We start from the raw sequence: 13725 nt of genomic DNA on the forward strand, positions 1-13725 counted from the left end.
GTGCATTTGTTTGCTGTGCCATCTGATTTTCACAATGTAGGATAGTTTTTTTTGTTTCTCCCTATAAATAATTACAGGCACTCTAATGGATCTCAAACTTTACAGTACCTTGGCTGTCAGAAGCCTGATGGTAATGGTATAGCCTTCTTCTCCAAGGAGCACAGCCAGGGCTGGGACTCCTCCACACTTTTTACATTTACTTTAACCCTTTCAGCCTCATCCTGCCTCCACCACAGTGCAGGGAAGGGACTGTACTCCCCTTCCAGGGGACCTGGAAGTGCAGAGGTGAGGCCTCTTACCTGACCCACAGTTCCCAGCATTCCAGCACTGGGGAGCATGGATGCATTTCTTCCCTTCCATGGGAACTCTGGCTTCCCTCTTCCAAGGGCAGCCCTTCACATTGCTTCTCCTGAGATAATATTTGTGCCAAGACCACGGTCACCCTCAAACATTTTGGTTTGCTGCAGATATCTCCAAAGCTGAAGACAAAACTCTGAACAAGGAGAAGGTCATCTCCAGCTGCAGCACCCTGAAGTGCCATGGGACTGAGCAGAAGAAAGTACATTCACCCCCTACATCACACTGTAGTAGTCACAAAGTTTCTCTCAACCCAATTCTCAGTTCTGTACAGCAACTTTGTGCACTTGAAGAAGCAGAAATGATTCTCCAGGGAAACAGGATCAGGCACTGCCAGGAGGGAGGGAACTCTGAGGGAATGGGCACTGCCAGGAAGGAATGGGCACTGTCAGGGCAACACTTCATGTTTCTGGAGCTCAGCAGCTCTGCTTTCAGTAAACAGGGAGTTTTACAATCACACCAATGCTCTGCATCCTTTGGCAGCCCTGACATCCCCACACAGGGAGATGCCCAGGGACACTGGTGGCACCTCTTCAGTGAGACAGGTGATGGGTAGGGGTGACAAGCTGTCCTAGACATGATGCTGTTGAGACATTGCCAATCCCAAATGTGGAACCCCAGGGAAGGAGGATCCCTCCTGCAGCACCCACTGGGGTCCCACAGCACTGGCTAGCTGCAGTGCCCAGCCCTCCAGGTGCAGTTAGAACCATCTCCTCCCTTGGCATTGTATGGCAGGGACCAGCATCAGGCAGAATTCAGGTTTCTGGGTATGAGGCCATGGGAGACAGGTGGGTAGAGGAGGGGCTGTGCTCAGAGACCAAACCAGGGTCCCACAGCCAAGGAAGGTCGGTGTGGGGGGATTCAGGCCCAGCACCACTTTCCAGGAAGGCTCTCTGGCTCCTCGGCCACCGCACTGAGCCGTGCCAAGCTGCTCTGGCAGCTGCCGTGGCCGTTCAGCAGCTGTTGAGCTGTAATTGCTCATTGAGTCATAATTTATTTTTTTTTTCCCAGTGAAAGCAGCACTGTCAGGGAATTAAAATCTTTTCAAAAGCCCATAAAGATTTCATAAACGTTTCAGAACCAGATCAGGGAGGGTTTAGCGCCTTCACAGCCAGCACCTAGAGAAGGTGATGAGGAGTGGAACACTTGACAGATGTAACTGGTTAAAGGAACAACAGCACTGGGGAGCTGAGTGAGGCTGCACTGCCCCTGCCTGCAGCCTGCACAGGGCAGGACTGATCCCCAGCCCAGCCCTGGGTGTAAGGGCCCAGCTGGGCTCCAGGTGGTTCAATTCACCTGATTCGCATGATATGCTGCTGACATGGGCTGTGGGATGCTGAGATGTGACACAACAGAAAAAAGCTGACCCGAGGGGAGTGCAGCTGCACCAGCCCCAGCATCTTGGCTCTCACCTGTTTCTCACCAGCTCAATTAGCAGTGACCCAGCTCTGGCTGGCTGGGAAGTTCAGTGTGAGCGTGGGCACTGGCCCCGCAAACACCCGTGTCCGAATTCAGTCTGAGCCTAAAAAGCAAAAACAAAGCAAAAGCAAAGGTTTGCACTCTGGAAGAGCTGTTGTAAACATGGAACAGGGTTTTCCAGTGCTGCAGCTCCCTCCACACGAGCAGGTGTTTGCAGGTGACGGAGGCACCGCGTTCCCACCGGCAGCCCCTGCGCCATCCCGGGCACCTGCTATTTTTAGCTGCCTTTGATGGTCTCTCTATGAGCTCTGTAAAATATCTGGGCCAGGCACGCACAGCTTCCACAGCTCCACTCTGCCAGAGCACGCTTCCCAAGGAAGGACTCGGGGATGCTGGATGAACCCAGCTGGGACCCATGTGCCTCGAGGGATTTAATGGCAAAAAGCCACGGCTCCACAGCCCGACAAAGCTGGGCTGTGGTTTGCACCCCAGGATCTGCACAGCCACATCAGCAGGATGATGGTAACCCTAATCTTAACTCTCCTCCTAACCCTAAACCTAACTCTCATCCTAACCCTCACCCTAACCCTAATCCTGATCCTAACCCCACCCCATGGGCACTGCAGGCAGGATGGCCCCATTCTCTAACTGGGGTGCAGAAACAAGAGCACAAATGGGTCAGAGCTGAGCTGAGCACACATTTGGGCACCCATGGGTGCAGGAACTCCCCCCAGCTGCAGGAATAAAAGAGGGACTGCTCCTGGAAGCTGCTGGCCCCAGCATCTCTCACCAACATCACTTTGAGAGCACCTGAGTGACAGAGGCACCAATAACTCGTTGTTAGGGAAGAGGCTGCTGTTATTTTATGGCCGTTGTTATTTCCTTCCTATTGTAACTTTTAATTAAAATCTATGGAAGGCTGATAACTGCTCCCTCTGCATAATTGCAGGGAGTAAATTTTATTATATAGGAAAGTGGTTTTAATTTTTAATGGACTGATTTTTAAGGAAGAGCAACACTTTGAAGGGATCTGTGAGCCCCAGTGACATTAACAAAGGTGTGAAGAGGAACAGAGATGGGTTTATTACCTGCTCCCCATAAAACTGTTATTTTAGGGGAGTTTTGTGCTTCTTCCTAATGAGAGATGAATTGCACCAGCTTCATTTGCTGTAGGAGGAAAATTAAAATGAAACTGATAAGAGCCCAGCCTCTAGTTCCTGACTTACCTCCCAATTATAAATGAAAGCTCACAGGCATTCCAGAGATGGGGCTTGATGTCTACATTAATTATAAATAAATTATCTACACTTAATGTTTAAATGAAATTTCAGATAAAGCTTTATATTTAGAAAAGCGTTGCATCACTGCATAAATATTTATGCAAGGAGTCTGGGAGAACTGCGGCTGCTTCAGTGTGACGTTGGAGCAGAGCTGGAGCAGGGAGCCTTGGCTGGGTATGGGGAGGAAGTGGGGCAGAGCCCACCAGGAGGGGAACAGGACAGTGTGGTCCTAAATCCAACCCTCCCTTGGGGTTTGGAGAGGGGAGGTGGTGGGACACTCTGGGCCCAGGTCAGGCTGACATTGTCAGAGCAGCAGCCCATGGCCAGGGAGGCCAGTGACAGTGACAATCCCCCTGCTCCCATCTTTCTCCAGCCCTCAATGTCCCATGGGACCCCTGAGGCACAGAGTGGAAGAAGAGAAATCTGACAGGCCCCAGCTGAAAGCTGTGTGGAAAAACAGGAAGGGAGGACAAATAAAATTGATTGGAATTGTTCAGCCCCAGTCACTTGTGAAGGAGTCCAGATGAGGTCCAGGCAGGATCCAACACCCTCAGCAGACACCACTGGGGTGGGATATCATCCCTGAGGATACAGAGAGCTGTCTGTGCCCACACTCCTGGCCAGTCCTGGGATCTGCTTCATGCCATCAAAATCTGGGATGCAGCAGCTTTCCAGGGCCATGAATGCATTTGTCTGATTTCTTTCTAATGCCTGAGACAGAGCATCCCTGTCAGGAAGAACATCCCTGTCAGAAAGAACATCCTGGCCAGGGCAGAGCATCCCAGCCAAGGAGAACATCTCAGCCAAGGAAAATATCCCAGCCAGGAAGAACATCCTTGCCAGGTGCACGCATGACCCACCAGCGAGGGCTGAGCAGGCAGAGCCGGGCACAGTTAGCCCAGGAATTTTAGCAGGGTCACCTTTGGTATCGCAGCGCTGCACAGTCCTCGTTCTCCAATGGGAGCAGTATCTCATTTCTTCCTCAATTAGCTCCTGATTATCAGTGTCCCAGGGCCCCTTTCCAGTCTCTGTTTAATGCACCATTAATAATTCATTTCTCAGATAGCAGGAACGCAGCGCGAGGTTGGGGCTTTGTGACTAATAAGTACCAGAGCAACTCTCATCTCCAAGGGACAAATGAAGGCAACAAAAATAAAGTGGAAGAATCAAAGATAATATGTTTTGTGGCCTTTAATCAAACACTGCATAAGGGGTTTGATTGCTCAGGTGAAGAACACACACACACGCTGGGCTCTCATGCTTCACCAGCATCATCGCCATCCCTGGCACAGGGGGGGCACCTCGAGTTAAAACTAGGGCTGGCCTGCACTGCCCTGCTCTCAGGATCAGAGGTTTAAGTATGAACTAGACCTTTCCTCAAGCTGGAAAATCCCAGGACCAGATTTCCCGGTGCCCAGCAGAGCCAGCGCAGTCGCTGAGGAGTTGCACGCATGCTGGCAGCTGCACATTAAGTGTGACGGGTTTCTGACAGATCCAATTATAAAGCCAGGTCTCAGCAGAATTGCAGCCCTAGGATTTAGTGCATGAAATTTTGTTTGGGAATTTTCGGATATTGCAGCTTGTGCCAGGGGTCCCAAGCAGACCCCAGCCTGTGCCAGCACCTGCCAGCTGTCCCTGGGTCTCACCCCACTGTGCTGCATCCCCTCCCTGCCACATCCTGCCAGTGCCCAGCCCAAATAGAGTCACCCAAAAATGGCCAGATGGAGAGTGGCCACCTCCAGCAGCACTGAGGAAAGAGGGATCTGCAGCCCCCCTGCTCTTCTGCCCCAGAGAGACGTGCCCTGGCCCAGGGACTGCCCCTACACAGGCTATGGGCTGTAAATCACTTGACTCTCAGTAGCTGAAGATCTGCCCAGGCCTTTCCACACAGCTCTAGAATGGTATTTTTAGCTCTTTCCTAGAAAAACAAGGTGGGCATGTGTGATGGTCCTGTTCTCAGCTGAGCAGGGACTTGGCTGCCCTGGGATTGCTCCTCAGAGGAAAGCAGCCAAGAAACCTCCAGGGACCTGGAGATCTGGGCCAGCGAGGACATAGGGATGTGAGTCCAGCTGCTCCCACAGTGCTTTAGTCCAAAGGGAAGTCAAGCTGTTGTGCCCCAACCAGTGCTGCACAAGCTTGTTCCATTAAAACCCCGGGATTAGGCTGAGAGCACAGGGTTGGCACTGACAGGGGACCCTGGGATCTCAGGTGGGCACCAAGCTTGGGATGAAAGCTGGCAGCCTGCAGCACTGCTGCCATCAGATCAGAGCAGCATCCACCATTCCCTGGCTCGGGAGCCCAGGAGCTGTTGGGGAAACAGATTTGCCTTCACATCCTCGAGGCTGTTCCATGCTCTGCCATCTGCAGCTGAGCCCAGGCTGGCAGGAGCCGCCAGCAGGATGGTGCCAGGGGGCTCCGTGGCTGTGGGGGGCTGGAGTCTCCCCACTCCTGGCTTCTGTACCCTGCTGGGGACACCCAGTGAAGGGCTGCAGCCCTTTCCCCAAGCCGGGATGGCTCTTCTTGCGCTGGCACCGCATGGCTGGGCTGGTGGGGTTCCCCTGGGATGAGCAGCTCCTGTCTTGCCCTCCTCATCCCGGTGCTCCCGCGATGCCCTGGGCTCGTCCCTCGCTGTGATGGCTCGGATGGCATCGCACGCTACATGCCCGGGAGCTGTTTTAACCTAAGCAGAATAAACCTGCAGTGATTATATTTCCTGCCTCCCGGTCGGGGCGCGAGGGAAATTGTTTGATGCTAATCCCCTTGTTTAATCCACCAGCATCCTGACATGCGAACAGTCAGGATTAACTCCCGGCGGGGATCGTTCGACATGCGGCCGTCGGTCAGCACCGAGCAGGACAGGGACGCCCCCGCACGCTCTGCATCCCTCCCGGCAGCAGAGAAGATGCAGGAGCAAAATGGGGAGAGAGCTTCGCTTTTCGGGATCGAATACCTCCAGCACAAGCACTTTTCCGGAGACTGGAATTTCCCCCGGTACAGAGAGGGGAACTCCAGCTGTCCCGGGAAAGGTCACCTCGGGGTCTGATATGCTCTCGGGCTCTGGAGGAGATACTGTGCAATAGCCAGATTTTCAGATGTGCCTGGGAAGCAAAATTCAGTCCCCATCCCCCTCACCCAGGATGCAAGCGGACTCCTGCTGCTCATCCTGCTGCTGCCTGAGCCAGAAACACGAAGTAGGACGGAGCCACCCGCAGGGCAGGACCCCCAGCCCCAGGCATGTCTTTGATAAAGGTGCCTGGGGTCCTGCTTCGGCTGCTCTGTGCCCTCCTCACTGCAGACCTGCCCTGGATTTCAAATTTCAATTTGCGTGACTTTATCTTTCAGCCCCAGTTCTCATTATTCCTCCCTCTGCCAAGTTAAAGAGCTCTTTAATACCCAGCAGTTTTCTCCCCAGGAAGATACTTGCATGCTGTAATCAAGTCACATCTCAGGCTCCTTCCTGATAAGTCGAACAGGCTGAGTGCTAAGTCCCACTAAACACCAGCCTGGGGAAAGGGCTGACCTGAGGCACTGCCAGGTGGAGGAGCCGGAGGTTTTCCAGCTGGTGCCTTGAGAGGGGAATCAGTGCTTTCTGACTGATCTGCACTGATGACAAATGAAATGAGCTGTGAAAAAATAAATTGCTGCATTGTCCTGACTCTGAGCACACCCGGCTGCCGGGGGGGTTCTGGGGCAGGAGGCCACAGGCACTCCTGGGCTGTGTGGAGGCAAACCCCTCCATGGTGTTTGTGCCAGCAGAACTTGCTGCAGCAGCTGTTTGCTGCGGGGCTAACGGTGCCCATCTCTGCTTACAGGCAGCGAGTCGTGATGGCCGGAGCATAAATGCTTTGTGGAGCTGAGATAAGCAAAGGTGCTTCGAGCCACGGACTTCTTCCAGCCTGGGGATTTGGCCACTGGAGGCCAGCTCTGAAGGATGCCAGTCCTGAAGGATGCTGGCTCAGAAGGATGCAGGCTCAGAAGGATGCCAGCCCTGAAGGACACCAACCAAGGTCGCAGCACCGATCACTGCAGCTCGGCTGCTCCCTGCCGCCAGGCCCAAGGTGACCGAGCCCCTGGGAAGGAGAAATCAGATGCAGCTGACGTTAAAGCAGGGAGGCAGAGGGAAGAACCAGCAGAGGCTGGATACAGACCCACTTGCAAAACCCACAGAGACTCACAGTGCTGTCCTGGTCCCATATCCCATAAAATCAGCTGCACCCCTCAAAAAGGGGCAAGTTTTGTTATAGAAATTCTAGTTTGGGGCACCCAAGCAGACAAAGAGATCTACCAGGGCTGGTGAGAGATTGCACCACCCAGTGCTGTGAGCACCCGCTGGGCTAACTCACAACGTGAATTCTCCGAGCATAAATCAGGGCAATTTGAGCTGAACAAAACCGTCTGGGGTCCCTGCGGGAGGGATCCTGCCTAGGGAGTGGGAGGAGAGGCCATCCCAGCCCACAAGGAGCTACAAATAACTCAAATAGCCTCATTACCCAGTTTCTGATGAACAGGAGTTTGGTTTCCCCGGGGCCTTCTCTACCTAAAAGTGTGCCTGACACTGCGGGAGCCTCTGGTACCAAAGTCAGGCAGGAGCAGGACTCTGGTCCCCTGTACGTGTCCTTGGCCTTCTGCAGCTCCCTGCCACTCACGGAGTCACTCGTTAGCCGCTGAGCATCCGCGCTGCTCACTGGTACGGGGGGTTCCCGGGCCAGCTCCAACTTGTGTGGCAGGATCCCGAGGGAAAGGGACACGCGTGGAGCAGCAGGTGCGAGTGCTGCATCCCCCTGTGCTGGCCAGATCCTCCCCCCGTTCTCCGGGCATCCTCGGCTCCCCCCGGATCATCCCCCGGTTCCTCGGGCATCCCCCGGTCCCCCCGGCTCGTTTCCCGATTTCCAGACATCCCCCGGTCCCCCGGATGGTTTCCCGATTTCCCGAACATCCCCCGGCTCCCCGAACATCCCCCGGTCCCCCCGGATCGGTTCCCGATTTCCTGAACATCCCCCGGTTCCCCGGGCATCCCCCGGTCCCCCCGGATCGTTTCCCGAACATCCCCCGGTTCCCCGGGCATTCCCCGGTCCCCCCGGATCCTTTCCCGATTTCCCGAACATCCCCCGGTTCCCCGGGCATCCCCCGGTTCCCCGGCTCGTTTCCCGAACATCTCCCGGTTCCCCGGGCATCCCCCGGTCCCCCCGGCTCGGTTCCCGGTTCCCGGAGCTCCCTCCAGCGGCCGCCGCCGGGGCAGCACGGGCAGACGCGCGGTCCGGGCCGCGCTCCCGGTACCGAACCCCCCGCCCCAAACCCGGCCCGATCCTGCCGCAAGCCCCGCGGCTGCCCCGCAGCTCGGACGCAAAAAATCCTTCCCAGAGCGCTCCCAGGTGGGACCGAGGGGATGCCTGGAGCCCCGTAGGGATCGCTGGGGCTGCCCCAGAGGGGTTCAGGCTCGTTCTGTGCCCCAGAAGGTGAGATGGGGTAAGGCTGGGGTAGCCTCACAGACTCCACTGCCCCCTGGAAAACCCCTGTTCTGCTGGCACAGGGTACAGTAGATTCTGCCTCCTGTGCCCAGCCAGCTCTTGCCACGAGTGACGCAGCCACCCTTCAGTCTAGCATGTATGTTTTTAATGGAGACCCATCGACTTCATGAATCGGAGTGGAGAAGCACTGGGCTATGTCCTGGACCCACAGAAACAGATGGTTCGCCTGGCAGGGTTGTGGAGGAGAAAGCAGCAGCATGGGGAGCAAGTTTAAGTGGTTTTCAATCCCAGCATTTCATCCTTTCTATGTGGGTGCAGCAAAGCTCTTTCAGCTTTGGGCTCCAGCTTGGGACATGCTGCTGGGGCTCAGAACAGCGAGGAAAAGAGGAGTGAGCTGCAGCTCTCTGTCCAAGGGTTGAGGAAGCCTCCCCTTTTTATGTAGCACCTTGAAAGTGTCCTGTGAATAGTTCTCTTCTGAACAGCGCCTGTGCTAGAAGGACAGGCCGTAAGTGTCAGAGCAGTACTCCACATAGTCAAACGCCTTGATAGGGAATGTCACAGAGCCCCACTTCTTGAATCTCCTCTTCTCTGATGGTGTCTCCACCACAAAGTTTTTGATGCAGAGGATAGGCAGCTTCACCTGCTGGTACAGCATCTCCATCCCCCAGTCCTGTGTGGGCAGAGGGGACAGTTACCCAACACACACACAGCGTCCCCAGGCTGCAGGGCACACACAGGGATGGGGCAGCTCCCAAGGCGTGTCCCTCCTTTGGAGACAGCCCACTCCATGTCCTGCAGCACACACATGACACAGGCATGTGCAGCTATGAGCTGGGGCACACGGCCCAGCCTTTCCTGTCCCTTCAGCTCTGACTGAGGGAATTGTGGTGCTCACCTGCCTGCAGGCTTTGCAGGAGATACGGCAGCCAGGCTCCCAGTCCTTGAAAGTCCGCGGGAACTGCATTTTCCCAGAAGAAACTCTGTAATACGACCTGCAAGGGACCACCAGACAGACAGTAAGGATGCTGATCCAGGGGACACCAACAGGGCAGCACAGGCGCTCCCATATTCAAAGTCCTTACAATCTCCCTGTACCAAGGCCCCTGAGAAAGAGCTGGCAACAGGCTGGCTCCACCCTTACCCAGCCCTGCCCCTGTGAGCCCCCTACCCAAACTCAGGGTTGATGTTGACGTGGTGCATGCCCTCCACGGTGCGGATGTCGCTGCCGCGGCACACGGCCGCGTTGTAGTTGACGCAAGTAGAGGCGAACGGCGGCCGGGTCGTGCAGCTGCCGCCGCTCGCTGATCCTGGTCTCCTTCATCAGCCAGCTGGTTACAGCCGCCTGCTGCAGCTCCTGGATCTGGGGGGGACATGGGTCAGCATAGGACTTCAGGCAAGGATGTTGGAAAAGATAAGGATTTGATAGGAAGGTCTCACTGATATGTATAACAGAAAGATCTTTGAATGTAGAAGCTGAAGAAGGAATAGAAATGACAGCAAGTTTTGATATAGAGGAAAAGAATTGCTGAGCCAGTCTTACTGGATAACTAAGAAGCCAATGAGCAACCGAGTTGGAAGGGGTTTTATGACTCTGAGCAAAGGATAAATCCACCTCAAACAAAAGATGTTTTTACCAAACAAAAAGATTTTCACAGGCAAAGAAAAATGCCATGTTGCAAGTGGAAAGAAAGATCTCAAAATTTTTCACTGGAAGAAAACTGAAAAACAATTTCTAGCTTAAACTGTAACATATAACTTTTTGTGATTGGAAAATAGTAACATGATTATGTTAATGTTAGTAGTTATGACATACTGTAGGTAATAGCAAAGGTACTGATTGGTTGTTATGCCTTAAGACTGAAAAGTATATATGCACTGTAACCAGAACTAGAGTTGGCTTCAGATGAACCTACAGCTGATGCTGAAAAAGCTGTGGTTTTGGCTTTGGTTACCCATGGCCAGTGTATTGCTGTATCATCTGGACACAACAAACAGCATTTTAAAGAGCCACCTGGAGCCCTGCATCCCTCATTTTGGCTCTTACACAAGGACAGATGGCAGATATGGCAAGATCCATGGCTACTGAGGGATGCATCATCCCAGGAGCACTAGCCACAGGGCAGGACAGGCAGGGCAGGATGGGCACATGCTGCCCCATGCCCCTCACACGACCCCAGCCCAGGATCCAGTGCTTCCCTGAGATGCCAAATGCAGGGTGCAGAGGGAGCCAAGAGCTGCCTGGCCCCGCCAGTGCCCACAGCAGCACCCAGTACCCACCTTTTGGCAGTACTCCTGCTCAGGCATGGCTTGCACTGCCTGAATCGCCCTCTTCATGAGGTCTACCAGGTCCTCATTGAGCAGCTCTCGGGTCACCTCTCTGCTGTTGGCTTTGGCAAGGACAGAGTAGACACTGTTCTCAGCACGGGCACGGCCCCGGGCCTGCAGGGCAAGGTCCAAATGTTGCAGTCAGTAGAGGAGGGACACAGCCAACCTTTCTGTGCTACCCTTTGAGGACAGAGCCACCTCCATCCTCCCCCACACCTTGCCAAGGGATGTTCTGCCAGGGGCTGGGCTCATCCCCAAGGAGCTGCCTGCAGGGAATGCAAGAGTCCCCATGTCCCACCCCCGTGGCTTTGGGGGATGCTGACAGGGCCAGAGGGAGCCTGGGCAGCACCTGCATCATGGAGATCTCATTGGTCATCAGCCCATAGCGCACCACGATGTTGCACTCAGGGATGTCCAGGCCCTCCTCGGCCACACTGGTGGAGAAGAGAAGGTTGAGGGCTCCCTCACGGAACTGCTTGATCACATTCTGCTGCTCGTTCTGGGTAGACAGGGGGGTGATGCTTCAGCAGCTTTGCAGGTCTCTGAGACCTGGGCAACAAAATGTGCAGAGTGGGGTTGATCCAGTTGCTGCCCACCCTCCACTCACCTGTGTCATGTGCCTGGTCTGGTTGCTGTAGCCAGCACCAGTGAGGACAGCAGCTCTGATGCGCTGCCTGCGGTGCGTGGCCGTGGTCTGCAGCCAGCTGAGCAGGCTGTGGGCACTCTGCCTTGTCTTGGTGAAGACAATGCCACGAGAAGTGCCCAGGGACTGAAAGTGCTCACGCAGGATCTCCTCCAGCTTGCCCAGCTTGGGGTTCTCATAGCGCTGGTCCTCAGCAAGCGCCTGCAGGCTCTCCCTGTTCTCTGCACAGGTGAGTGGGGTGTCAGGGACGCTCCCTGCACCCAAAATGCAGCCAGCATCACCCCCCTCTAGGCCCCTCTGTTACCCTCAAACGTGGCAGTGAGGAACTGTTCGGTGGGGTCCTTCTCATCCCTCTCAGTGCTGTAGAACTGCTGGAGGCACTGGAAGGCGTCCACCATCCGCACGGTGTCGTTGATCAGCAAAGCGTCGTTGTACTTGCGCAGGTGCAGGGCGCACACCCGTGTCTTGCGACAAAACATCTCTGTAGCTGGTGGGGCGAGGGGACAGCGCAGTCACAGCCTGTCCCTGTGGCTCAGCCCTGCCACACCCACACTGCTGCACCCTCACCTCTATTCTCCAGCTCCACAATGCGCTGCTCGTAAATCTGCGTGCCGAAGTCTCGCGGGAGATCTGGCTCGTCCATGAACTGCTGGATCTGCGCCATCATCTTCTTCAGTTGCTCACCAAAGGGGTCCTGGGAGCAGGGAGGGGCTCAGGACCCGGGAATTGTAGCTGCTTGCATGGTAGGACCCAGACAGTTGCAGGACCCCCCAGCACCAAAGCTCTGGGTCAACTGATTTTTCACTGACCTGAGCAAAAGGATGAAGGGACACAGCCCCTCACCCAGCAGGCCTTGGGGGTCTCATCTTCCACCCAGTGAGCAGCCCCATAGCTCCAAGGAGCCCTCCCTCACCTGCACTCTCTCCTGGCACAGGTCATATTGCTTCTTGGGTTGGGGGACATGGCTCTGCAGGTGCTGCACCTCGTCCTGCATCGATGTGATCTTCTCAGTGTCCAGGTTGGCACAGATCTGAGAGATAAAAACCCTGCTTCCACCCTGAGCCCAGCTGCCCAGGACAGTGGAGCACATGGTGCTCACTGGCAACCTCGAGAGGTTGGGGATGACTCCTCTGGGCTATCCAGCACCCACACATCTGGGCATCGACCCCCATCCCAAGGGAGACCCTGATGAACCCCAGGGGAAGCTGTGAGAAGCAGGACAGGGGCACAGGACGCACCTGCAGGATGTGCTCTACGGCCCTCTCAAAGGATGTTGCCCTCCCAGTGCCAGGGGATGCCGTCAGCCCCAGGACTTGTGGCAGGTTCTGCTTCCCACTGAGCTTGTGTTGAAGGTATCTCAGCATGATCTTGTTGTAGACGGCATCTTTGTGCGTGTGGTGGCACTCGTCTATCACCAGCAGTGAGAAATCTGCTCTGGGCAGGGAGGGGAGCAGGGTGAGATGGTTGCTTAGCTGGGGGCTCAGCAGCAGCTCTGGGGCCAGCAGGATATGCAGTCTAGTGCTCACCTGTCAGGTCCACGTGCATGTCCTCCTCCGTGCTGACCAGGGCGTTCTGCAGAATCTGCGCTGTGCAGATAACAACGTCGTTCTTCTTCACCAGGTCAGCGAAGAAAGTTTTGTGGCTGGTGTCCCCACTGATGGACGTCACCTTGAAAGCGTCCTGCAGTTGGTGGAACTCCTTCTCGGTGTGCTGGTCCACCAGGTGCACCTGCGCCCACAGGACCACACTCAGCACCGGCCGGGACCACCACCCGCGGCTCCTGCGGTCCTGGGGCAGGGCAGCACCTTGTTGACAAGCACGGCCACCTTTCCGCCCCGCCGGCTCTCCAGGTGCCGCCGGCACACGTGGACGGCCACGCGGGTTTTCCCGGCTCCCGTGGGCAGCCAGACGATGCTGTTGAGGCCGCGCAGGGCCGGGGCCGCCGCCTCCCGCTGGTACTCCCGGAGCTCCATTCCTCGTCGCTCGGGTCCCGAGGACGCAGCAAGCGGGAAACGAAACTGGAAGCGGCGCGACGGGACGGGACCGGCCCCGGCGGGCGGGGCATGGGGAGGGCCCAGCGAGGGGAGCCCAGCCGAGCCGAGCCGAGCCGAGCCGAGCCACCCGGGATACCCCGGCAACCCCGGCTGGGAATTGGAACCGAAACCTAAACGGAATGGAGCTCCCGCAGAACCCCTCCGTTCCCAGACGGCCCCGGCACCCCGATCTCTCCGGG

General features: G+C 55.9%; 1 protein-coding gene across 1 annotated transcript; it reads right to left on the reverse strand.

The window, feature by feature from the left end:
• Positions 1 to 8652: 8652 nt before the first annotated feature.
• DHX58 (DExH-box helicase 58) lies at positions 8653 to 13538 on the reverse strand. The gene is given in 13 exon segments (XM_033079271.2): positions 8653 to 9194; positions 9420 to 9516; positions 9693 to 9781; positions 9783 to 9884; positions 10802 to 10963; positions 11199 to 11348; positions 11457 to 11713; positions 11797 to 11979; positions 12060 to 12186; positions 12406 to 12522; positions 12731 to 12921; positions 13019 to 13220; positions 13298 to 13538. Coding segments are annotated over 13 exon segments (2025 nt in total). The 5' UTR covers positions 13466 to 13538; the 3' UTR covers positions 8653 to 9014.
• Positions 13539 to 13725: the final 187 nt, after the last annotated feature.

This window comes from Catharus ustulatus, chromosome 23 (genome assembly GCF_009819885.2).
Source record: "Catharus ustulatus isolate bCatUst1 chromosome 23, bCatUst1.pri.v2, whole genome shotgun sequence".
Taxonomy (NCBI): Eukaryota; Metazoa; Chordata; class Aves; order Passeriformes; family Turdidae; genus Catharus; species Catharus ustulatus.